General features: G+C 66.1%; 6 protein-coding genes across 6 annotated transcripts in view; 2 read left to right on the top strand and 4 right to left on the bottom strand.

The window, feature by feature from the left end:
• Positions 1-845, bottom strand: part of EMIHUDRAFT_210604 (hypothetical protein) — a gene marked incomplete at both ends in the record, with an annotated part of 3,322 nt that extends 2,477 nt beyond the window's left edge. The window contains 2 exons of the mRNA XM_005768641.1: positions 109-592; positions 670-845. Of these exons, the coding sequence (XP_005768698.1) occupies positions 109-592; positions 670-845 (660 nt within the window). The remainder of the gene's footprint in view (positions 1-108; positions 593-669) is intronic.
• Positions 846-3,614: 2,769 nt separating this feature from the next.
• EMIHUDRAFT_310898 (hypothetical protein) lies at positions 3,615-5,170 on the bottom strand (the record flags this gene model as incomplete). Its single annotated transcript, XM_005768640.1, has 6 exons — positions 3,615-3,762; positions 3,853-3,866; positions 4,155-4,194; positions 4,278-4,526; positions 4,558-4,599; positions 4,710-5,170. 6 exons carry the CDS (start codon positions 5,168-5,170, stop codon positions 3,615-3,617), a joined length of 954 nt encoding a protein of 317 aa, XP_005768697.1.
• Positions 5,171-5,379: 209 nt separating this feature from the next.
• On the top strand, positions 5,380-8,597 carry EMIHUDRAFT_427526 (tryptophane synthase). Its single transcript, XM_005768639.1, has 6 exons — positions 5,380-6,099; positions 6,284-6,464; positions 6,726-6,846; positions 6,927-7,115; positions 7,189-7,243; positions 7,372-8,597. Exons 1-6 carry the CDS (start codon positions 5,443-5,445, stop codon positions 8,428-8,430), a joined length of 2,262 nt encoding a protein of 753 aa, XP_005768696.1. The 5' UTR covers positions 5,380-5,442; the 3' UTR covers positions 8,431-8,597.
• A 306-nt stretch (positions 8,598-8,903) lies between these two features.
• EMIHUDRAFT_210599 (hypothetical protein) lies at positions 8,904-11,672 on the bottom strand (the record flags this gene model as incomplete). The annotated part of the gene is made up of 2 exons (XM_005768638.1): positions 8,904-10,932; positions 11,170-11,672. The coding sequence occupies 2 exons, from the start codon at positions 11,670-11,672 to the stop codon at positions 8,904-8,906; spliced, it is 2,532 nt and encodes an 843-aa protein (XP_005768695.1).
• A 785-nt stretch (positions 11,673-12,457) lies between these two features.
• Positions 12,458-13,242, bottom strand: EMIHUDRAFT_356100 (hypothetical protein; the record flags this gene model as incomplete). Its single annotated transcript, XM_005768637.1, has 1 exon — positions 12,458-13,242. A coding segment is annotated over exon 1 (457 nt), but the record flags the coding sequence as incomplete, so codon positions are not given.
• A 1,212-nt stretch (positions 13,243-14,454) lies between these two features.
• EMIHUDRAFT_210596 (hypothetical protein) lies at positions 14,455-15,042 on the top strand (the record flags this gene model as incomplete). The annotated part of the gene is made up of 4 exons (XM_005768636.1): positions 14,455-14,472; positions 14,587-14,649; positions 14,750-14,907; positions 14,970-15,042. The coding sequence occupies 4 exons, from the start codon at positions 14,455-14,457 to the stop codon at positions 15,040-15,042; spliced, it is 312 nt and encodes a 103-aa protein (XP_005768693.1).
• Between the last annotated feature and the right edge of the window lie 9,533 nt (positions 15,043-24,575).

Here is a 24,575-nt window from a genome sequence, read left to right as displayed (position 1 = left end):
GTTCTGCTGCCTTTCGTGCTTCTCGTCTTGCTTTTTTTCTCTTCCGGCGCCCTCTCGCTCTTTTTTTCTCGGGGTCGGGGCTCCTCTGTGGGAGAGGGGCGGCGCCACCGTCAGCGGAGAGAAGAAGACGACGGAGGCGAGGGGCGCCTTGCCGCCGCCGGAGCCGGACAGCTGAGGCGCGAGGGCGCGGACCGAGAGCGAGAGGGCGCCGGCGCGGCTGCGAAGGAGGGCGAGGAGGGCGAGCGGGTGGTGCGGCGGGAGGCCGGTGGGAAGCGGCAGCAGCGCCGCCCACATCGCCAGCTGGTCGTCGCTTGCCGTCGCCGCCGCGCTGCTGACTGCTCCAGTGGCGGCCGGCTTTTGGGCGGCGGGCATGGTGGCAGAGCAGCGGATGATGGAGGCGGACCCGTCGACGCCGACCGCGGCGACGGCGTCACGTAGCGCAGGGGACTGCAGGATGACGAGGATGGGTGCCTCGAACGCCAGGCCACCTCCGCCGCTCACCTCAGCCTGGGCCTCGCCCCAACCAAAGAGCGACGAGCGGTCGCGGACTGCGAGGTAGCAGCGCGACGAGGCGTGGGCGATGGCGGCGTGGCTTAACCGCACCTGAGTGAGGAGGAGGCGAGCGGGTGGGCGCTGACGTGCGGTCGCGGCTGGACGGCGCGGCTGCACGCCTCGGCGGGCAACGACCAGGCGGTGATGCGAGCGCGGCTGACGACGTTGTAGACGGCGACACCCTGCGCCGCTTGCGTCACGACGAGTTCGTCAGGGTTGAGGCCGGCCGACACGCCAACCACTCGCGTGGGCGACGAGAGGATGCGGACCGGCGTCCCCAGGGTGGGGCGCATGCAGCGTGCCCACGACGCTGTAAACCTGGTACGTAGCTGGAGACGAGGTCGGCGCCAGGACAATGTCAAAGGCGCCGATGCCGACTTAGATTTGGCGTGGGGACCGAGCTGGCGGCGCGGCGCCGCAGGGCCGGGGCACTGGCCACGGCCTCGCCGACCACTAGAAGGCGGCCCACCCACTACGCGCACTAATTTAGTGGGCGGGGTGGCGAGTCACACTCACCCACTAGCCCGCTCCCCGCTCGCCGGCGGCCCACTCACTACGCGCACTATCTTAGTGCGCGGGGTGGCAGGAGTCACCCACTAGCCCGCTCGCCGGCGGCCCACTGACTACGCGCACGAAGCACTGCGACGAATGCGGCACCGGCGACGCATGGCAGGCTGGTCATGACGCAGTCATAAGGGTGCTGTGTGCCGTCGGAGTGAGGTGTCAGTGATAATCAGAGCTCCGGTAAGCTATGAGACACCCCATTGGCGCGGCTCGACCTCTTTGAGTCACTGCCTTACCGGCGGTTTGGCTGTAGAGCCTCTACAACAAACCCTCTACAGCAAAAAATCGCGCTCTACAGCGCTCTACAACGCACGCAGTTCGTCACGCGCCGGATGTAGAGCTCTACAGCTCTCTACAGCTCTACAGCTCTACAGCTCTACAGCGCTCTACACTCTACATCCTCTACACCCTCCCTCAGCGGCCTCAGCCTCGATCCTGGAACGATATTCGCCGGTGAGCGGTGTGACGGCGGGGCCTGATGAGAGAGGGAGAGAAAGATTTGATGTTCGGTTTGAACTTCTATGGACTGATGTTTTTCTTTTTTCTTCTTTCACCTCGGATGGCGACCCACAATCCCGGAGCCACGGGGCACCAATCCCGAAAACCACACAAATCCCCTGAAAGGATCCCGGCCTTTTTGACAATCAGTTCACTCCGGCCACGCGATCCCCAAAATCTTGTTGGCCGCGGTGGTGCGCAGCAGGCCCTCCCTGCCCCCATCCCCAGCTCTCCCCGCCCCACGCGCCACGGCCTTCTCAGGCGCTGATCCTGACCTTCTCAGGCGCTGATCCCGCTCCATCACCGCCTGGCTTTGCACCGGCGACCCATGCCAAAGGAGAATGCGGTCTGATTCGAACCACGGCCTTCTCAGGCGCTGATCCTGCTGGTCAACGCCTGGCTTTGCACCGGCGACCCAAAGGAGAACGTTTGGTTCCCGCCCTCGCACGCGGCCCACACCGCAGGGCACTTCTTCTTGACGCACTTCCGGGCTGGCATGAGGTCTTGGTTGAAGTCAGAGTATGAGTAGTAGAGGCCTTCCTGCGTCGCACAGATGTCTGTGGCATCGCAGTCGATGTTGATCGCGTCCGTGCAGCCCTCGCCTCTTATCCAGGAGGCTGTCGCCCACTTGCAGATGCACCAAGTCGGATGACTCGTTGGGCACCGCAAGTCATTGCCGTTGGGACTCAACGAGTAGCCTCCCCGAGTGTTGCACCAGGAGTGCTGGCCCGTGAAGCGCCAGAACGATGTGTCCGGTAGCCCAATCTCGGCGCAAACCCGGTGGGTGGAATCGTGGCTGCACTTTTTGTCACCTCTCGTGTCGCCCGCACACACCGTTTGTGAATTTTGTTGCGGGTTGCCCATGATGGCGTGACCCTCTCTGTTGTGCATGTACACACCAACGACGAGGAGCACCCCCCCCGCGCCTGCAAGGGTCCGAGGGCGCAGCAACCTGGGTTGCGGAGTCTCCATGAACGAAGTGTTGACGAACGATCCGAATTTCCGATAGGAAGTGCGTGCGTCCCCAGACATTCCAAGAAGGTTCAGCACTCGGCTGATGGCATTCACGGACTTTGAGAGAATTTTACAACGAAGCTCCCTCGCACGACACTGTGAGAGAAAACAACTCAGAGGGTACCGTGACTCGGGGGGCCTACACGAATATGGTGTGATGTTGATTGTTGTGTAGAAGAGGGAGGGGGGCGCGTTGCCGTTGGGGTTGAACCCAAAAAGAGGGCAAAGGACGGATTGCGGTGAAGGACCGCAGGTTAGGGACCGATCGCGCGCACGGTGGTGCCACTAAACGTATGCTACAAGTACGGCCCTTGAGTAGAAAAAGTACGTGGCGGCCAGGCCGAGAGCGCGAGTGCGGAGTGGGGCTGGGGGCATGCGAGGCCGAGAGGGGCCACTCGACCTCTCGAGGGCGCAGGGGGCGGCGGCGCGTTGTGTTGTGGAAGACCGGAAAAACCATGACAGGGTGAGTGGAGTACACCGTCGTCCGTACCCCTTACCGGACACACACATGCGATGGCACATCGCTCTCGGGCCCACAGGCCTGGATCCTCGCACACCCGCCGCCCCTGCGGCCGCGTGCGCCTCGTCGGTCGTCGCCCCGGCCGGGAGAGAAAGGGGAGTGACGGTTTGGGACGGCGACAGACGAGTTACTGATTTTGTGAGCTGTGAGCTGTGATCTGTGTGACGTGTGGTGAGGTCTGAGGATCCGCCCGCAGGGGCACACAATCACATTTTGTGTATATTAGAGCTATTACCGGGGTGTTGCCTGGTGTGCCGAACCTGTCGGACCTTAAGACAGCATTGTAGATCCCTGGGCGAGGGTCGTTTAAGAAAAAAAACACGAGTAAGACGAAAATCTTGTTCTTGACCGGTCGTGCGTCGCCAACCCGACTGCGCCACGACTGACTCGCAGCGGCCAGCTCCCGTCTCTGCGTCTCGCTGGTCGCTCTCGAGTACCAGCTTTCACTGGGCATCACGATCCGCAATCAGCTCGCGCCCGCCCGGCGTGTGTGCGGCTGGAGGGCGGCCAGGCCGACGAGCAGCGCCTCCTCGGTCCGGATCGTGCGAGAGCCCTGCCCGGGGCAGAGGTTGAGGTAGAGGTCGAAGAGCGCCTGCTCGCGCGACGCGGAAGGGCTGACGAGCGTGCGTGGACGCGAGGGGCCGGCCGAGGCGGCGCGCCGAGGTTTCGATTCCATGCGCGGCGAGCTCCGGGTGCGCCTCGACGACGGGCTCGAGGCCTGGCGAGGTGATGATGGCGAGGTGATGATGGCGAGGTGATGATGGCGAGGTGATGATGGCGAGGTGATGATGGCGAGGTGATGATGGCGAGGTGATGATGGCGAGGTGATGATGGCGAGGTGATGATGGCGAGGTGATGATGGCGAGGTGATGATGGCGGGGCGATGATGGCGGGGCGATGATGGCGGGGCGATGGCGGGGCGCTCGGGCACGGCGGGGGTAGGTGCGGGCTGGGGTGAGGGAGGAGGGTGAAGGGTAGGCGGTGAGGCGGGCGGCTCGCCCTCAACGCCGCCAAAGACGATGAGCAAGTGCTTGAAGGCGGGAAGCCTGCGGCGGGCGGCTGCTGCGCGTCGGGACGCGGCGGCGGGCGGCGCTTGGCGGTCTGAGGCGGGCGGCGGTCTGGGCTTCACCGGAAGCCCTCCCCCTGCAGCCAGTCCGAGTCGCCCTTGTCCGAGGTTCCGAGCGACAGGTCGTACCCGCCACCAAAGGGGCACTCGGACCAGACGGAGGGCAGGTCCTTGGCGAGCCGGACCGAGAAGCCCCAGTGCAGCCCCAGCTTCTCGCGCGGCTCGCGCGGAGGCACCACCGCCGCCGGCTCGCCCGGCCGCGACGGCATCCGCACCGTCACCCGCGTCCCCGCGGGCAGCCGGCGGTCCACACTCACCTCCTTGGGCAGCCCGACAATCGCACCCGAGCGGCCGTCCTTGGAGCCGCCCTTCTCCGAGATGAGGCCTGCGCGGCGAGGCGCGGCCGCGGCGTGAGGCAGGGCGGACAGCGGCCGCCAAAGCGGCGGGGTCGGGCGCGGCGGCGGCGGCGGCGTGGCGCCTTCGCGGTAGGCGCACTGCTCCGTCGCGCGCGGGTGGTTGGCTGCATCGAGCGGCGCGAGCAGTCCGACGCAGCGGAGGTCGGGGTGCATCGGGAAGATGGCCTTTCGCAGGTACTGCGGGCACTCGAGGTACTGCAGCAGCCGCGCCATAAAGACCGAGCCGTCTGTGCGCTGCGGAGCCGCGGGCGACGCGCCGTCGCTGGAAAAGACGACAATCTCGTCGACGTTGAAGATGGTGGCCGCGCGAGCGACCTGGCCGACCAGGTGGCTGCGCAGCTCCTGCGTCTGCGCGTTGTCGACGATCGAGCCGGGCAGCGCGAGCGACACGGTCCACGCCCGGCCGGAGGAGGAGGCGGCGGGAGCGGCGGCGGGAGGAGGAGCGGCGGCGCTGGCGGCGGCGGGAGCGCCCTTCGGCTTGGGCGTCCGCTCGGCCAGCCGCCGCTTCTTCAAGACCTTGTCCGTCGCGGAGGACTTCATGGCCGTTGAACGACGGCGAGTGAGCGTTGCGCGAGTGTTGCAGCAGAGGAGTGGGGCTCGTGCGCACTCACCCGTCGAAGAAGAATTTTCGCGGCAGCAATTTTTTTAGCGCGAGACGATCGCTGCGAAACTTCTTTTCGGTTCTCTCGCAAACAATGGCAAACAATTGCAAAAAAATTCCGTAAGACCAGCTCGCTGTGGATCACAGCCAGGTCGAAGCTCGTGTCGTCGGGACCTTTGCTGGTTGGTGCTAGACATCTTGGCTGCCAGACATGTCTCAGCGCCTCGCCGACCGCTTCGCCGACTGCCGCGCGGCGAACCGCACCGCCTTTGTGGCGTTCGTCACCGCTGGCTACCCGACCCTCGACGCCACCGTCCCTGCGCTCCTCGAGCTCGAGAGGAGCGGCGCGGACGTGATCGAGCTAGGCGTGCCATTTAGCGACCCGATGGCCGACGGCTCGACCATCGAGGCGGCGAGCGTGGTCGCCATCAAAAACGGCGTCGTCTACTCGGACGTGCTCAAGTACGCCGCCGAGGCCCGCCGGCAGGGCCTCACCGTGCCTCTGCTGCTGATGGGTTACTACAACTCGTTCCTTGCGGCGGGCGTGGACGAGACGTGCGCCGAGGCGGCGGCGGCCGGCGTCGACGGCTTCATCATCGTGGACCTGCCGGTCGAGGAGTCGTGGCGCATCATGTCTCCCGCCGCCGCGCGGCACAACCTGTCCCTCGTCCCTCTGGCGGCGCCGACCTCCGGGCCGGAGCGGATCGCGCAGGCGGCCGAGGCGGCGCTCAACCCGATCCCGGGGATGGTGTACGTCGTCTCGCTCCTCGGCGTCACCGGCGCGCGCGACCAGGAGGCCGCCGCCGCCAAGGCGGAGCGGCTCGCCGAGTGCAAGGCGGTGGTCGAGTCGATTCGCGACGCAGCGGAGGCGAGGCCTCCTCGCGACCCCTGCCACGCCGAGCCCCGCGCCGGCCCGCTCCCGCGCCTCCCACGCCCCACGCGCCTCGCCTTGCCGCCCCTCCCCTCCCCACGCCGCGTCGCCCCCGCTCCTCCCGCCTCCCCGCTCCTCCCGCCTCCGCTCCTCCAGCCCCGCCCTCGCCACCGCCCTGCAGAAGCTCGGCGCCAAGCGGACGGACCTGCCCATCGTCGTCGGCTTCGGAATCACGAAGCGGGCGCACGTCGAAGAGTTCGGCGCCTTCGCGGACGGCTGCGTCGTCGGCTCGAAGATCGTGCAGGAGATTGGCGCGGGCGGCATCGCGGCGGCCGGATCCCTCGTGCGCGAGCTGAGTGGCGGTGCGGAATCATCCTCCACCCTCCGCCCTCCGCCCTCCACCCTCCGCCCTCCGCCGCCTCCGTCGCCTCCTCCTCCGTCGCCGCCTCCTCCGTCGCGTCCACCACCTCCGCCTCTCACTCGACCCGCGGCCTCTGCACCGAGGGCCGGCGCCTCACACCCCTCCCCCTCCCCACACCCCTCCCCCTCCCCACACCCACACCCCTCCCCACACCCAGACCCCTCCCCACACCCCTGCCCTTCCCCCTCCCCGCCGCCGCCAGGCCCGCTCGCCGCCGTCGGGCAAAAGGCGGCGTTTGCGAAGGCGCAAAAGAGCGAGGAGCAGCTGGCGGCGCAGAAGAAGCACGCCGACAAGTGGAACTTTGGCGAGTCCGTCTTTGGAGGGTGAGCGAACCCCTCCCCGACCTCCCTCGCCTGCCGGGCCGCCGTCCCTGAGCCCCGTCCCCCACCGCCCCGCTGCGAAGGCGCTTCATCCCCGAGACGCTGATGGTGGCGCACAAGGAGCTCGAGGCGGCGTGGAACCACTGGCGCAACGACCCCGAGTTCAAGGCTGAGCTCGCCACGCTGCGGCGCGACTTCATCGGCGGCCCGACGCCGCTCTACCACGCAAAGAGGCTGACGGCGCTGGTGGGCGGCGCGCAGATCTGGATGAAGTGCGCGCGCCGCAGCGAGCTTTCTCCCCAGTGCCGCGCACCAAGTCCCGTCACGCCCCGCCTCCTGCCCAAGGCGCGAGGAGCTGGCCCACACCGGGGCGCACAAGATCAACAACGCGGTCGGACAGGCGCCACAGCCCCGCCTCGCCCGCCTCGCCCGCCTCCCTCCCGCGTCCCTACCGCCGCCCAGCCCGCCCGCCCGCCCGCCCGCCCGCCCGCCCGCCTACCCGCTTGCCCGCTTGCCCGTGCCCCGCAGGCGCTCCTCGCGATCAAGCTCGGCAAGAAGCGCATCATCGCAGAGACGGGCGCCGGGCAGCACGGCGTCGCCACCGCCGCCGCGTGCGCGCTGCTCGGGCTCGAGTGCATCGTCTACATGGGCGCGGTCGACTGCGAGCGGCAGAAGCTCAACTGCTTCCGCATGACCGAGATGGGCGCCAAGGTGGTCCCTGTCCAGTCGGGCTCGCGCACCCTCAAGGATGCGGTCAACGAGGCGCTGCGTGACTGGGTCACAAACATCCGGACGACGCACTACATCATCGGCTCCGCGGTGGGGCCGCACCCCTTCCCCGACATCGTGCGCGACCTGCAGTCGGTCATCGGCAACGAGGCGCGCGCGCAGATGCTCAACCAGACCTCGGGCGAGCACGGCCACGTCACCTTCTCCAACGGGCCCGGCCGGCTGCCCGACGTGGTCGTCGCCTGCGTCGGCGGCGGCTCCAACGCGATTGGCATGTTCACCGCCTTCCTCGGCGACACGCACCCGTCCAAGGAGCCGGCGCAGGGCCACGTGCGCATCGTCGGCGTCGAGGCTGGCGGCGAGCACGGCCCGTGGCTGCCGGACGGGACGGAGACGGACAAGCACGCGGCGACGCTCACCAACGGCGTCGTCGGCGTGCTGCACGGCTCGCGCACCTTCCTGCTGCAGACGCCGGACGGGCAGATCAAGGAGACGCACTCCATCTCCGCCGGCCTCGACTACCCGGGCGTCGGGCCGCAGCACGCGCAGCTCAAGGCGTCGGGCCGCGTCGAGTACAAGTTCGCCACCGACTCGCAGGCCCTGGACGCGCAGCGGCTCGTCTCGCGCAAGGAGGGGATCCTGCCCGCGCTCGAGCCGTCGCACGCGATGCACACCACGATGGAGCTCGCAAAGACGATGCGGCCCGACCAGATCGTGCTCGTCAACTTGTGCGGCCGCGGCGACAAGGACATGCTGCACGTCGCAAAGGCGCGCGGCGTCGTCATCGACACGAACGTAATCCTGACGAAGGACGAGGGCTACGCCACGATGGACGGCGCCAACCAAGGCGGCAACTGAGGGGCGGGTGGAACGGGTGGCCAGGAGCGCAGAGAGAGCCAGAGGATGATGCGGTGGGCATGTTGGCCTAATCTTAAGTACTAAGACGAGACCGGGCACGAGCGCACGCGACTGCGCTCTGCGGAGGTACAGGTAGGCGAGTCGAACTTATTTTGTTTTTGAATTTTCGCGCATCGCGCGGGGGAGATCCGGGGCGGAGGAGACACCACATACCTCTGTAAGCTGTATGTCGCACATCCGGCATCATGTGTGTGCACGCGGTTTTGTCTGTATCGTAGAGTAGAAAACAGTGTCACTCATGCAACACACCTGTATGTGTAGAGTCTAGAGCGATAGCCCTCTACTGTAGAGGCCAGTACGTCAGTATCCAGTAAAGCCGTACGCCGGCTCATTACCCGTCGTAGACGTAGAGTCCTAGTGGTGGCCTCTTCCCGCTGTGATCCGTCCCGCGGCGCTCTCAGGCCTCGCTCCGCTCATTGCCAGCCCATCTCTGCGCCGCCGATCTGGCTGCTTCTGACGCGAAACTCTTCGAGGGACCAGTTGAGCTTCTTCTCAAAGTCTGCTCTCGACTGGTAGGCAGGTAGCAGCATCGTACGCGTGCACGTCGATGCGGTTGGAGTATTCCCCACGGGGTCGTGGTAAACGTGGACGATGATGGGCGTCTGCTCGCCTGTGGACGTGGCCTTGACGGAGGAGAGGCCAGTGATGAAGCGGAGGAAGTTCTTGACGCCCGCCGCCTCGAGCTTCATCACAAACTCGCTGAGCCACTCGCGCGTCGCCTCGAAGGCGGCAGTGGAGGTCTTGCCCATCTCGCCCGAGCTCGTCAGCTCGTCCGCATCCTGCGCGCGGAAGCTGAGCTCCTTCAGCAGTTCGTCGGGCGTCGTCACCTCCTGCCCGCGCAGCCGGAGGGCGACCTCGGCGGGAGAGAAGATGCCCAGCTGCGGCGAGAAGAAGTACGCGCCCGAGCTGTCCGTCTCGGGCTGATCCTCGCCTTGGAAGCCCTTCTTGAGGGCGCGCAGGCTACCCTTGCGCACCTCGTACAGGTCGTGCATCGCGACGCGAACAATCTGCGCTCGCTTCGTCTCCTCGGTGAGCGGCTCTCTCCAGCAGGCGCAGCTGCAGGGAGGCGCGCCGGGCGCGTCGCCAGTGCACCCGCACACACACCGCCGGCACAGGTGCCAGAGCCGCAGGTCCGACGCCTCCTCCGCGATGAGCTCAGCAAACTCTTCGATGTCGCGCTCGAGCAGGGGGCGCGTGTACTCGCCGGCAAGGCCCGTCTGCTCGAGCGCTGCCAGCGCCCCGTCCGGTCGCTGCAGGCTCTGGTAGTTGTCCGTGGAGAGAAACTCGATGACGAAGTCTGGGAGCTGGTCGTCGACAAAGTGGCCATCGCCGCGGATGAGCGCGAGGGCGATGAACCGACCAACGAGCGCGAGGAGATCCCGCGAGCCGCAGCTGGAGAGCGGCGCGACAGCCGCTCCGCTAGCGCCACTCGAGGCACCTCCTGCCCTCCGCTGCCGCTTCGCGGGCGGGGCCTCGGAGGCGGGCTCGGCTCCGGCCAGTGCGTCGCGGAGCGGCAGCGCGCAAGTCGCCGTGCCGTGCCGCTCAAAGAGGCGGCTCGTCTCGGGCAGGGAGCGGAGGCTGCGGAAGAACTGGGCGAACATGTCGATCGTCACGCCGCTCTGATCCACGCCTGCCTCCTTCACGTGCATCTCCCCCGTCACAGCCCGGCAGACGGACTCGTCTGCCGCCGCAATCTTGCTGTCCTGGAGCATCTGCACGTGGAACGGCGCCCACATGGCGGAGGAGGGCGACAGCTCGCGCCGGATCGTCTCGAGGACGTCGACCGCCAGCGAGGAGCGGCGCAAGGCGAAGGTGCCAAGGCTCGACCGCTTGTCGTCCTTCCAGAAGGAGCCTCTGTGGCACGAAAACTGCCTGTCGCGATGCGCGTCGAAGGCGACAAAACGCTGCAGCAGCGTCTCGCGCGACGCGGCGGCGAGAGCTCCCTCGGCGCGCGTTCGGGCACGCTCCGACGCGGCGAGCCTCTCCTTGAGCGCGGCGAGCTCAGACGAAGCCGCAACCGCGTCTGCAGAGGGCGGCTGCGGCGCGAAGGTTTGTGGTGCAGGCAAGCACCTGAGCCGTCCGAGGCCGCGGCCGACGAGGCCGACACCGAGCAGGGCGGGAGAAGTAGCCGCGGCTGCGACGACGGGTGGAGGATCAGGCTCGGCGGCCGCCCCGCTCGTCCGCGTCTGCACCGCAGCCGCCTCCCTCGCCGCAGCCGCCGACTGCTTCGCCTTCGCAAGCTGCTGCTTGAGCATCTGATTGCACTGAATCTCGAGGACGAGCCTGTGCCGCAAGTCCTGCTCGTTTGTGATGGAGCCGACTTGCGTGGCGGCGGCCTGAGAGGAATCGCTCAGCAGCGACGTTGGCGCGGCGGCAGCAGCAGAAGAGGAGGCGGCCTCGGGCTGTGAGCCTGCGCCCGCCGTGTGGAGCTGGCTGTCTCTCCTGCACTCAGCCACGGGCACGGACGGATCCGATCGTGCAGCGCCCGGCCTCGAATCGCTTGGCGACCCACTTGACCTGGCTGCCCCGCAGCGCCCAGCCGCCGCAGCGGCGGCCGCGGCAGAGGAGCGCTCAGTCGCAGCGGCCGGCGCGGCGGCCGGCGCGGCAGCAGGCGCGGCCCGCTCTTTCAGGATTGGCATGGCGCTAAGCGCCGCTTGCAGATCGTCGGAGCTGTCGAACGCCAAGTGGAGGTACGCCTTTGGGTTTCCCTTGGCTGCGCCGTGGTCGTAGTGAGCGGAGAGCGCATAATTGGGGACGACGATGGTGCCCTTGATGCTGAGCTTGTGGTTGCCGAGGTGGCGGTCGACGGTGGCGTGGCTGATGGTATTCGCGCTCATCTTCAGGTCCGGAGTACCGTTGTCACTCGGCAGCGACTTGCTCGGCCGCCACTCGAGGCCGCCCTTCGAAAACTTGACCTGGGACACACCGGCGCTCCACAAGCCAATCTCCACTCTGACCTTGAGCGTCGTCGAGTCGCCGGCCGCCCCAGCGCTCCCAGGCTGGCGCGGCTCGCTCGTCGCTGCTGCGCGTGGCGTTTGCGACGCCCGTATGAGGCAAAAGGCCCTTTCCACGTCGTTGCTGGTGGCGGTGAGCGCAGCCGCAAGGCGCGCACCGTCCTCGGCGATGTTGCTGAGGCCTGCGTCTCTCAGCCTCCGACGGAGGCGAATCTCGCCCTGGACCATCGCGAGAGCCGGTTGAGAGGCGCCCAGTGCTGGCCCTGTGATGGGGGCCGGCGGGGGGCGGTGGGGCCTGTCACAGGAGACGGAACACGGAGGAGCTGTATAGGTCACTAGAGACCCACACCATCGCTACATCACCACAACCACCAAGTCGGATACAAGTCGATGACAATGTGCGCGGCAGGAGAAACCCAACAGCATGACAATGTGCGCGGCAGGACAAACCAAACATGAGACACGGTTACACAAGGACGGTCAGGCTACGGTCAGGAAGTAGGTTTGAGTTCACACTCTCAGGGCCCCTGGCGCGAAAAGAATTTTGACCATTTTGGACGCTAGGCGCTAGGCGCTGAGTCCCTGAGATGGCGGCACGCTGGACGCTGGAGCAACACACAGGCAAACACTTTCAAAAGACACTCATCATGTGTTTCCTCGCGCACCCCGTCTCGTTTCCTCTCGGTGTTTCTCTACAGCACCCTCTCGTTTCCTCTCTTGCTCTCTCTCTAGTTTCCGGAACTCCGTGGAAATCATCAACTTTCCGGGCTCTGAGCCGATTTTTGAGGCTGGTTTTGGTAGAGATTGACCGAGAGTTCTTTGTTTTCTGGTTTGGCCGACGACCGAGAAGCGTTTGGGCCGCTAAAATCAGAGAGAAATTTTTGAACCCCAACAAGAAATCACGACTCTCACTGTGATGTGGGCTCGGCAGCTTGTCAGCCCTCAGCCCAAGTCTCTCTTCAAAATCAGCCAAACAAATCGGGAAGTTGTGAGAGAGAGATTTTAGAAAACCAACAAGAAATCACGACTCTCACAGTGATTTGGGCTCGGCAGCTTGTTAGCCCTCAGCCGAAGCTGGGGCCGGTCCCGTAGCCGAGAGAGCCCGCGCCGTTGAGTTCGACGCGGTCGGGGGGCCTTGCGGAGAGGCCAGCGAGGTGGCGATCGCTGTACTTCATGGCGCCCTAAAGTGGGGCTGGCTGACTCGCCAGAGGTCGATACTCTGGACGACCCATAGGATGCCACGAATGCCTGAAGGAGAGGGAGGCGCGAGGCCAGAGGCAGACTCAGCTACTCTCGGGTGATCTCGCTTTGGTGGCCGAAGGACCCGATGGTCCTGTCACATTCGCGTTCCGAGTCGTGGGGGTAGAAGAATTGAGGTAGAATCGAGTCAGCACTTCCTTGTAGTACAGCGGACCGCCAGGCTCGCCGGCAGCAACCGCAGGGAGGCAGCATATGAGGCACCAGTCTTCTGGAGAGCTCAACAGCTGCGGCCGCGATGTCAGAGTTGGCCGCGGTTCGAGCGAGCAGCTTTTGGCTGCGGGATCGAATCGCGGAAGGCTCATGCCCTCGCGGAGCGACGTGGGTCGCGCGGCGCGCGCGTGTGCGAAATGCGACAACAGACGACAGACGCCAGAGGCCTGAGCGCTGAGCGACTGAACGACCGTCGCCGCAATCGACACCGCCGCCATTTTGACGAGCAGCGCGAGCACGCTCGTCGGCGGCCAGCCGTCGCGGGCCGGGCCGAGCCCGGCCTCAACCGGCCGCGCCGCCGCAGCAGGCCTGGAGGCCCACATGGCGGACCAGCTGATACCTTCCCTTATGGCAACAGAGAGAGAGCAGCGGCCCGATCGCGATCATCTCTTCTTGAAGTTGTTACTACTATCTACACACAAACTCACAACCACTCAGTCATCTAGGCTTCCCTCGCATCCCGGTTTCTTTTCCGTTGTGTACCTCTGAAAGAAAGAAAGAAAGAAAGAAAACAGAGGCCGGGCAGTGTACACGTTAGACAGTCGTGTGTGTACGTGACGGGTGGTGTCGTAGTGTCCGTGTCCACTAGCTCCGAGTAGAGGGGGCGTTCTGCAGTTAAGGGGAAACCCGGTACACGGAGCCCTCTCGGAGAACTGTGTTTACTTTAAGGCCCTTGCCCTGCGAACGCGCACCCCCCCCTAGGGGTCAGGGCTCTCTAGCCCGTAGCCCGATACCGATCATCCGGCCCGCTGGGTGCGCTTCTGAGCTCCCCGGCCCTGGATGTGAGGTTAATGACTGCACTCCAAGTGCTCCAAGACCCCAAGGGAGGGAGGGATGGGAGGACGGCACGCCGCCACCACAGAGGGATTTTAAGACTGCCCAGTGTCGTGCGAGCCATGCAGTTCAAATTCTTTCCCTGTGCGCGCCAGTCCCGTGCCTAGATCAGCGTCGTATGCATGTATGTATGTAGTAAGGTGAAGAACAGCCAGGCTCGGACTGGACACCAACGCGGTATGGGTGGACGCGCTGGACAGATGATGACGGCACGCACGAGCGACACACAGACACAAACAGGCTCACAAGACACACAGCCAGCTTGGCTGCCACACACCCTGAGTTGGCGTACACATAACTCAAGGCCACATCCTCCCTGTCGCCCCCCCCAGCACTCCAAGGTGCCAAGAGAACAAACAAGGGCACAACAAACAACAGACGACAGCAAGTAACATGCGAGGCTAGAGCAGGCTTGCTCACCTCTAGCAATCTCGCCGGCCGGCGAGGCACGGACGAGACCGTGTGTGGGGTCTAGTGAGGTGTCTATGGACGCCCTCCTCACAGGCTAGCGGCCTACTGCTAGCCCTATCTCGCACCGCTCACGGGCAGTGACAATTCAATGGGTGAGTGTTTGCGAGCTGAGGCGCGTGGGCTAAATCTAGGCCGCACGTCGTGGCACTATGACGAAGTTAGACGTGCGGCTGCAGCACGCCCGCCGCAGGCTCGGCGGTGCGCGCGTGTTAGCGAGAAAGTTGCGGGGAGAGCCATGCCCGACTTTTTGAAGGTGAGGCCTCTGCGACGAGTGCCAGCCGCGCTGCGGAGCCACACCCTTCGAGCCGCGTCCCGTCGGCACCGTCCCTGAGTGCGTCCCGCCTTGGCGGCACACACTCTCGACGAGGACAGTCCGGCCTACGGGAACGTGTCGCGCGCCGGCGACGGTTGCGGCGTGGTGGTCGTGCAGGTTGCTAAAATTCTTTTCCTTGTTAGTGCCAGTGCGCGCCAGTCCCGTCCCCAGTGTTGTGTGAGCGATTGAAAAATTCTTTTCCTCCGTCGGCTTGAAGGCGCAGCGAACAACGCGACGCCCGAGCCCGGCAATGCGGCCCGCTCAGTCCGACCTCGTCAACATTCTCTCATCGCTGGAGGCGCACTGGCACGTGCTCGAGGCCGAGGTGGTCGAGATCGGCTCAGACATCGAGCACTGCAAGCTCTGCTCGAAAAAGTGCATGCGCGCCCGCCTCCTGCTCCTGCCCCCGCGAATTTAACAGCGCGATTCGGAAACAGGTACGGCGACTGGTTCGACTCGCCGCTTCAGTTTCTGCAGGAACTCCAGCGGACGAAGAAGGAGAAGATGTGAGCCGCAGCCACACACGCACAGATACCGCGAGACACAAAGTGCTAACAGCCGCTCCGTGCCTCGCCGGTCAGGAAGGAAACAGTGGCCAGGGGCGGGGCTTGCATTTTTGCCGTCGCCAGTCGCCCCCCCCAAACGCTACAGCGGGGGCGGCGGCGGCGGCGGGGGCGGCGGGGCGGCGGCGGCGGCGCGACGGGGTGGGTAGGGGGGTGGGGAGCCGCTGCCGTGTGCGCTGCGCGTGCGCGCACCGCACACCATACGGCGGGAAACAGACGGCGAAGGGGGGCGCGGCGGCAGCGGCGCAGCGCGCGCGCGGCGCGCGCGACGGAGGGGCGGAGCAGCGACCGCTGGCGCGGTCGCTGCTCCGTCTGTCCCGGAGCGCCGTCTGCGCGGGGTGCGCGTCAGGAGAGGGGGCAAGCGTGGCGGCGCGGGACGCGCGGCGGCGGCGGCGAGCTGCCGAGCGCTCCGTGCGCGGTGGGGCGGCCGGGCGAGGGCGCGGCGGGTGACGGGGAAAGGGAGCAGCCGGGCGACGAGAGGTAGGAGGTGCTCGCCGCGAGCGCTCCCGCGCCTGCGGAGGGGCAAGGCCTGAGGGCGGGCGGGCGGGCGGGCGGGCGCGGGCGGGGGGGGGGGATAAACGCTGCGCCGCCCCCGCACCAGCGACACCGGCCGCGGCTCGCCTCCACGCGCCGGCTCGGAAGAGGGGCTGTCGGCGGCGCAGCAGAGCGGCTCGCCTCGGCGCTCGAGCCGCCAACAGCCCCACTCCTCGACGTGACGGCCGTTCCCAGGGCCGTCCGGTGCGCGCCCGACCCACGCCCCCTCTCGCACCCCTCCGACCCCCCCTGCGCGGCGCACCTATCCGCTGTGCGCCGGCTCGAACGCCTATCGCCAAATCGCGACGTTTGAGCGCAGCGCACGCGTCCCACACGTCACGCGCGCGCAGGAGAGCTTGCGGCACCGCGGTAGCGTGTACTCACCGAGGGCATCGCGCCGAAAACCCCGCGCATTCCGCCCCAGCAGAGGCTGCAGCCTCTGCACAAGCTACACCACTGTAACAATGGTGAGTACTTGGGGTTGAGTGGGCTTGCTTGCTCCCTAAGCCGGGAGCAAAAATGCAAGAATTCTCGTGGCGATGGAGTCCTTCAACAATAACCTGCAGGGCGGCCAACACACTGGGGGACCGCAGTATCGCCGCCCAGCTCACTCACCGGATCCTCTTCCCGCAGGCGGCAGGAAACTCGTGCGAACGCTCGAACGGACCGCGCCCGTCGCTGTGCTGCACGCGCCGGCCAAGCCTGTGACACTGCTCCGAGACTCCCGCGGGCGAGAACGTAGGGCGGCTGCGGGGCGGGGCTGCGCTTTCACCTTTCGGTAGCGGCAGCGTCCAGCGAGGCGCCAGTGCGGACACAGGCCACTCGTGACTCGATCACATAGTCGAGCATCCTCGCTCACGCCTCACGCCCGCACGCGGCCGCGCGGTCGCTCAGCTCTCTGTGGCTGTGCGCGGAGTTTCCAATTCTGCCGTCTCTTTCAGCAAAGTGTTGATTAGTGGTAAAAAGCGGCGTGGTCTCCAGAGGTCTGCCTTTTCAGCGTGCATTTTCTCTCCGAACACGCGCCGGATGCGGCGGATCGGCCCTCAGGCTCTCTTTCCACCCAGCAGCAGCACTCGCGAGGCCCGTGTAGTCGCCGGCACACGCGTAGCTCCTCGGCGGCGCCTGGGTCGGGGTGGAGATGCCGGTGAGCTGCAGGCGCACGAAGGCGCCGGTGAAGGGTCGGGCTGGGGGCCTCTGCACCGTCCGCGGCCGCGGCTCCCCCGCAGCCGGAGGCCGGCCGGCGAGGCTGAGCAGCCCGCGCGCGCGGAGGCGGCGCAGCCCGTCCCTCTCATCCTCCGAGAGGAGGAGCGAGTGGGTGCGCGCAGAGGGAGGCGTGCCGTCCCAGCCGCACGCGCCCAAGTGCGATGCGCGCAGACTCACCCCCGCCTCGGCGCAGATGCCGCTGCCGGTCCTCACCGGCGACAGCACCCGCGCCGCGAGAACCTGCCGGAACTCGTCCGCCGAGACGAATGCGACGTGGCGGCGCTGAGCCCTCAGCGGTGTGCTCCTCGCTGCTAGCTCGGGGCGGGCTTTTTGCTGCGGCCGGAGCGCGAACGACGCGTCGGAGGCGGAGGTGGCGGCGATGACGGCGGCGCTGGTGGCAGCGTCGGCGCAGCCCGCCGCCGCAGCTCCCCTCTGCTGACATTTACGAGGCTTGGTGCTCATCTTCGTCGGCGGGAGAGGGGCAGCCTTTGTCGGTGCGACAAACTCGCTCTGTGGGCAGGCGGGCGACTCGATGCGGTGATTTCGGGCATAGGTTGACGTGACCGAGGCGCGGGACCGCTCGGCGAGCAGCGCCTCTATGTACTGATGCCTGGCGCCAGACAAGAGCTGGCCAGAGGGCGGCGGCGGCGGCAGCGACTCTCGGGACCGCGGCTGCGGCGAGTGCGGAGGCGGCAGCGGCCGTGGAGGGGACGGCTTGCGCTGCTGCGGTGGCGAGTGCGGCTCGAGTAGCGGCGACTGGCGCGGTGGCGGTAACGTGCCAGCCATGAGCGCCAATCGTCGCTGCCAGCGCGTGTGTCGCTCCTCGAGGTCGGCCAACGAGTCGGCTAGCACTCGAGTTGCTGCCGGCATACTGACACCCTGACTGCGGATCCGTACAGCCGCTCATCCACCGGCGCCCGTGTGGTTCGGGCTCAATGCGGGTAAGGTCTCAGGTGTGTAGGGGATTTACGCCGCGCTGTAGAGCTGTAGAGATGTCTTAATTAGGTTTGTTGTTGGCAAATCAAGACACAGAGCTCACACAGAATCACAGTGGGAGGAAAGCGGCGAGTCGCAATTCCTGGGGTCCTTGTGTAGAGCGCTGTAGAGCTGTAGAGCTCTACATCCGCCGCGTGACGAGGCGCTTGCGTTGTAGAGCGATGTAGAGGCGCTCTTTAACGTGAAACCTCTCTCTCTCTGGCTCTTTTCTCCCAGTAAGCTAAGAGTACAACAAACTCTGCATCCTAAGCAAGCGGCGAACGAGGCACGGTCGCTCTCCGACATGAGGCGCGTTGCACTTGCCAGAGCCAGTGCTGCCCTGGCCTTCTGTCTGCCCGCCCAATGGGTGGCAGGTGCCTCTGCTGCTGTGGCATGCCTCACGGCTGCGACTGGCCGGCGCCTCGGCGCGTCAGCTCGGCTCGGCGTAGCGATCGTGGCCAGCACAACTCGCCTGGACTCAACGCTCAGCACCGTCCTCGCAGCCGACAGTCCACCGCCTGCTAAAGAAGCACTGCGACGAATGCGGCACCGGCGACGCATGGCAGGCTGGTCATGACGCAGTCATAGGGTGTTGTGTGCTGTCAGAGTGACTCTCTGTGTGTCAGGGATAGTCAGGGCCGTCCATCAGAGCTCCAGTAAGCTCGGAGACACCCCATTAGTGCGACTCGACCTCTTTGAGTCACTGCCTTCCCGGCGGTTTGGCTGTAGAGCCTCTACAACAAACTCTCTACAGCAAAATCGCGCTCTACATCGCTCTACAACGGAGGCGCTTCGTCCCGCGGCGGATGTAGAGCTCTACAGCTCTACAGCGCTCTACACTCTACATCCTCTACACCCTCCCTCAGGGTAAGGTATTTCGCGGCACAGCAGGCCAGAAGTAGACCTCGCCAGGCTCCAGCGGCGATGGATGCCCGAGGCGTAGAAGGGGTATGTAGCTCATACGTACATTCCCGGAGGAGGAAGGAAGGACTCTAGCCGGTACCTCTAGGGTTTGCGATGTCATCCGATGAGGAGCGACTCCGAACGAACGAAGGGTTTCTCTCTCGGGGTTAGTGCACCAGTACCGCCGAAACGCAAGAGCACTGCGACGGATCGGGCTCATGGTTACTAGCATCCCACCTCGGAGGACCGATCTTCTGGCCGAGCGAGGTTGCTGCGGAGCATGAGATTATTGAAGAGCTCGAGTTGAAGAGACAAATGAATGAAGGCCGAAGACGCCTTGCGAGGCGGCCAGGAGACTGTTGAGCACTTGAGCACTGGATAGGGTCGATTCCGCGTGGTACGGGACCCAGGTGCCAGGACTTTTCAGTATCGTATTGTGCCATCCATAGGATAAATTTCAGATTACCCGCTTTTTGAGATTCGCGTCGCAGATCACCCGGCGTTTTTCAGATCACCCGGCGTGAGCGATTTCAGATCACCCGGTGCGGCGAAAAATGTCGTTTCCAGGTTACCCAACACGCGGCGAAATCGTCAGGGCACAGGGGCGGCGACCCCCCCATCTACAGATGATATGCGCATCCTAGATGCCAAACGCCATCTAGGATGCGTTTTTCATCTAAGGACACCGGGTGTCTCCACTATGATTGGGTTCTCCAAGAAGATTTGATCATCTTTACCTTCTTTAGATGGTGCCCCGCGTCTTTTGATCGCGTGATACAATACTGCAGTCGTCTTCAGACGCACAAGTGTGCCGAGATGATACCTCATCTTGGGTTAGTCCATGCATCCCAGGATAGAATGTGGCATCTGAGGATGCGCACAATGCATCTCAGGAACATGAGCGCGTTGTCGCGGATTTTTTTCAATATTTTCGATCGACAGTGTCGGAGTTTTTTTGCCGAACCCAGAACCCGAAATAAAAACCAGTCTTACATATAGGCAACCGCAACCGTCCATGTCATGTAGTAAAGTCAGCATTAGCACCAGGGCTAAGTGCCCCCCACCATCACTCACTGGCTCCCAGTTCCATCACCATCAGTAGTTATTCCACAGACGACAGAGCAGTTAGTCACATCTCACTTACGACTTCCCTGATTTGCTGGCCGGCGGTGGCGCCCGGCGGCACCGTCATCTGAATCTGCTGCCCGTCCGGAAGCTGCGCCACGAAGGCGTCGCCGGCGGAGAGCCCCGCCGGAACGGCGGCCTGCATCTCCGTCGACCGTGCGTTTAGATTGTGGGCGTCGCGCTGTTGACCAGATGTGGGGATGAGCTGGCCTGGGTTCCAACTTTTTGCGGGGTATGGTATGGTAAGTCGCGGCCCAAAGGGTGGGAGAGAGAGAGAGAGAGAGAGAGAAAAACCGCCAATGGCCGTTATCCGTTAGTGCGGACGTCGCCGCGGCTCGCCTCTGCCGCGGCGGCTGCTGCGCGCACGCGGCGGCGCCGCTCTCTCGCGAGACGGCTGGCGACGCGGCTCGCCGCCGACGTACGGTGCGCTCGTCCGACGGTCCGCAGCGTGGTGTGCGCGGCGCTGAGCGCCGCTCTGCGAGCGCCTCTGCGCCTGCACTGCCTGTCTGGCGCGGCGCGGCTGTGCGACTGGGCTCGACGCGCGCGTCGCGAGCGTCTGAAGCGGCGGGCGGCGTCGGGCAGGTGCGCTTCTCTCTCGGGTGGTGGTGGTGGTGGTGCTGCTGCTGCTGGTGGTGCAGATGCTGCTGCTGGTGCGGCGCGGCTCTCCGACGCGACTCGATGCGCGCGTCGCGGCTATCTGACGCGGCGGGCGGCGTCGCGGGCGGCAGCGGTGGTGGCTCGCGGGTGGAGGTGGAGGCTGGAGGCTGTGGTGGACTTTGAGTTTATTTCATGGTCGAGTACGGGGACCGGGGGGTCAACCGGGAGGCAGGGGGTTCAACTTGGCGACGGAGGACCGTGGGCCATCGCGGGGACCGTTCGCCCGGAGGGCGTACTGGGCTGATCCGGATGGTCTTCACGCCGGTGGGTGGCACCGAGGCGTCTTGGACGCTCAGCTCTACCTTAAGCTCCTGAGGGGCGCGTGGTTCTGACCACGTAGTACGACTACAGCCCACCACAGACACACTCCCTCTCCACACGTGTGCACACACCCTCACCCTCTCCTCTCTCCTCTCTCTCTCTCTCTCTCCTCTCTCTCCTCTTGTCTGTGCTGTCTGCCTGACTCAGGCACTCAATCTGCCGATGCGTGATTGTGTGTGGGCTGCTCCGAGGGGGCCCTCTGTGCGATCCGACGGGTAGGGGGGCTGTGCCCGGGCGGTGTCCGGTGTGGAGTCCCCTTCTGATCCCGCCTGGGATGTTGGGTGTGAGGTTGTGGCGGCTTCGATCCCAAGGGGGGGAGCTGATCCCACTCAATAACCAACTCTCAGGGGCAGTAGGTGGGCGAGCTTCAGGCACGCTCATCTCGATCGTCAAGACGTTGCTACGCGCGGTCTTCCGCGGGGGGAGCTGCGTCGACGGGTGCGGGACCGCGGCGCAGCCAGTGCCGCGGCGAGGCCTCCGGCTGTTTGCGGCGGGCGGCTTGCTGCTCGCTGCGATGGCGAAAAACTCGTCTCGCCACACGCCAAGGGCTTATGCTCTGGCGAGACGTGAGGCGCATGCGCCCAGGAGGGGAGGGGGCATGTGTAACGACACTGCTAGAGATGCCTTTCGGGGCCCAGAGATAAAACTTCTGTGATGCCATGCGTGACCTAGTAGTGTCCCCAGCTATGGGCGTGTCCACGTTGGAGCCAGGTGTGGTGTGGGCGCGAGAATAGCTCCGCCGTTCATGGAGGCAACCGATGCGAGTCGACTGGCGTGTGTCGTCGTGGTTTCGTATCAAGAATTCTCTCTCTCTCTCCAAAGGGTGGGGGGGTATGGTCCTGACCGCCCATCCCCGGTCTCCGGGAGGCTGGGTCTGTCAGCAGGCGGGGGGGTATGGCTAGTTCCATTTCACTCTGACACGCTAATCTTGAAAACGTCCAACGGAGCTCCGTGTTGCTCCCAGCGCCCTCCCCCGCGCTTCCTGCGACCCTAGCCGATGGTACTAGCATGGGAGGTCATCTGGCTACCGCGAGAGCGACCCAACTCGTCGACATCGTCCGATGATGGTGCCGCAAAGTCAGCCTTCGGAGGCTATCGTGGGGTCGAGCCGTCAGTAGCCGTGACATGTGGTTCCACCACCCCTCGTAGGCTTTGCCTCTGACCATCACCGTTCCCAGGCTGCCTAATGGGATGGAAAGGAAGGCTGGGCGAGCGTATAGAAGCGTGCTCGACCTCGTCGTGGCAACCTGTACGGCAGCGCTGGCAGGCGCGATGAGCGTCGTGCCACCTGACCCGAGACGGGTCGCAGGCGTCGTACCGAGCGCGTCGAGCCCGTGTCCTGATGTGATCTGTACGGGCGAGTCACGTCGGCGTCAAAGGAGCGACGTGTGACCTGTCAGAGCTTGATCTCCGATCTCAGCGGCGTCGAGTCGTCTCCGGTGCGCAACAAATGTACCTCCCCAGGACGCGCAGAATCAGCTGCGACCCCGCCGAGTGGACGGGCGCACACCGCGCCACCTGCTGTGTGCGCCCGTCTACTCGGCGGGGTCGCAGCTGCCTCTGGAAGGCACCGAGAGGTACAATAGTGCGCAAATGGTCAAAATCAAGGTTTTGTAACGCGAGCTGTGCCACAGTGAAATGGAACTAGCCTATGGTCTCGAGGTGGGTTGCGCGAGGGTACCATACCATACCCCGCAAAAAGTCCGAACCCTGGGCGCTGGGGCCCTGGCCGGGCGCGGCGGGCAAAATCAAAAAAAATTTTTTTTTATCAGACTTGGGCGACGGCTAGCGCATCACACTAGCCCGGTCGAACACTGCCCAAACAAATAAATTCCCCCTTTGAGCTGAGAGGTTTTGGGATTTCGCTCCGAGCGACGGTCCAACGAGAATCGTCAAAATCAGGCAATCAAGAGACCGGTAGCCACCAGCATGTCGGTGCGTCTTTCTCATGCTCCCGCGCCCCCCGCGCCCGAACTATGCACGGGCCCGGCTCGCCCGCTTGGGGATCCACCCGGCACATCCCCGCCTCCCACCTGCCGGCTTGCCTGCCGTCAGTTCACGCAACGATCGCCCTAACTGTCAGCAACAGAAATCCACCACTGTTGGGACTGCCTTCAGCCTCGCCTCCAGCCGACCTTCTGGTCGCACGCGGGTTCTTAAGGGTCGCACATGCCCGCCATGACGTCTTCCAACCGGCCGTTCGCAGGCGGTAGCTTCGCACGTCCCCGACAACTCCGAGAATGACCCGCACGAGAAGTGCGCGTCGGCGGCGCACTTTTCCTCCCAGGCTGTGGCTGCTGCCTTGGCCACCCTGGCCTCCCTCGAGGGGTCGCCAGGACCCGCCGCGGCCCTGGCGCGGCCCACGGGCGGCTTGATGCTCATCGACGCCTTCACCCTCGTCGGCCTGGCCGGAAAATACGCCAGCCGCTCGGGTGCCGCCCGCCTCCTAGAGGCCGAACCACCAGTGCTGTGAGTATTGACGCCCTCCCTGCACCTCAGGCGCGTCCCTCGCCCTCGCCGCCGCCGCCGCCGAGCCCACCGCCGCCCTCGCCGCCGGCGCCCTCGCCGCCGCCACCGTCGCCGCCACCGCCGAGCCCGCCGCCGCCGTCGCCCCCTCTGCCGGCGCCTTCTCCGCCCTCGCCACCCCCACTGTCGCTTTGCCCCCACCAAGCCCACCACCGCCGTCGCCGCCGCCGCCCAGTCCGCCTCCGCGTCACCGCTGCCTCCCTCGCCGCCGCCCCCAAGCCCGCCACGGCCGCTGCCGCCGAGCCCGCCGCCGCCATCGCAACCGCCTCCGAGCCCGCCGCCACCAAGCCCGCCGCCTCCCTCCCCCCCCGCAGCCCTCGCCGTCACCTCCGACATCTCCGTCTCCGCCGCCTCCGTCACCGCCACCACCCTCGCCGCCGCCACCATCGCCGCCGCCCAGCCCGCCACCCCTCTAGCCGCCACCGCCCTCACCGCCGCCTCCGAGCCCCCCACCGCCGCCGCCGTTGCCGCCGTCACCGCCGCCGCCGTCGCCGCCGTCGTCCTCACCGCCGCCAACCTCGCCGCCGCCGCCGCCGCCGCCGCCCTCACCGCCGCCACCGTCGCCGTCGCCGCTGCCGCCCGGCCCACTGCCGCCGTCGCCGCCTCCGCTGTCGCTGCCTCCGTCCTCCTCGCCGCAGCCCTCACCACCGCAGCCGCCGCCGCCGCCGCCCTCGCCGCCGCCGCCGCCGCCGAGGCCGCCGCCGCCGCCGCCGCATGCCGCCCCCGCCGCCGCCTCCCCAATCGCCGCCGCCGCCCTCGCCGCCGCCGCCCTCATCGCCGCCTCCGAGCTTACCGCCTCCCTTGTCGCCACCGCCGTCGCCGCCCCCACCGAGCTGGCCGCCGCTGACGCCGCCGTCGCCGTTGCCGCCGCCTCCAAGCCCCCCACCGCCCTCACCACCGCCGCCGTCGCCGCCGCCGCCACCGCTGTCGCCGCCGCCGTCCAGCCCGCCGCCGCTGTCACCGCCTCCCCCCTCGCCGCCGCCGTCCTTGCCGCCGCCTCCCTCGCCGCCGCCGTGTAGGCCGCCGCTTCCCTCGCCGCCTCCACCGTCGCCGCCCCCACCAAGCCCGCCGCCGTCGCCGTCACCGCCGCCGCCGTCGCCGCCGTCGCCGCCGCCCAGACCCGCGCCGCCTACGCCGCCTCCACCTGTCACCGTCACCGCCGCCCTCGCAGCTTCCGACTTCCACGCTGCTGCCCTAGGAGCTGTACTGCTCACCACTGCTATCCTTATCGCCGTT

This window comes from Emiliania huxleyi (genome assembly GCF_000372725.1).
Source record: "Emiliania huxleyi CCMP1516 unplaced genomic scaffold EMIHUscaffold_45, whole genome shotgun sequence".
Classification (NCBI taxonomy): domain Eukaryota; phylum Haptophyta; order Isochrysidales; family Noelaerhabdaceae; genus Emiliania; species Emiliania huxleyi.
Note: the sequence above shows the minus strand (reverse complement) of the source record. Positions and strands in the feature narration are given on the sequence as shown.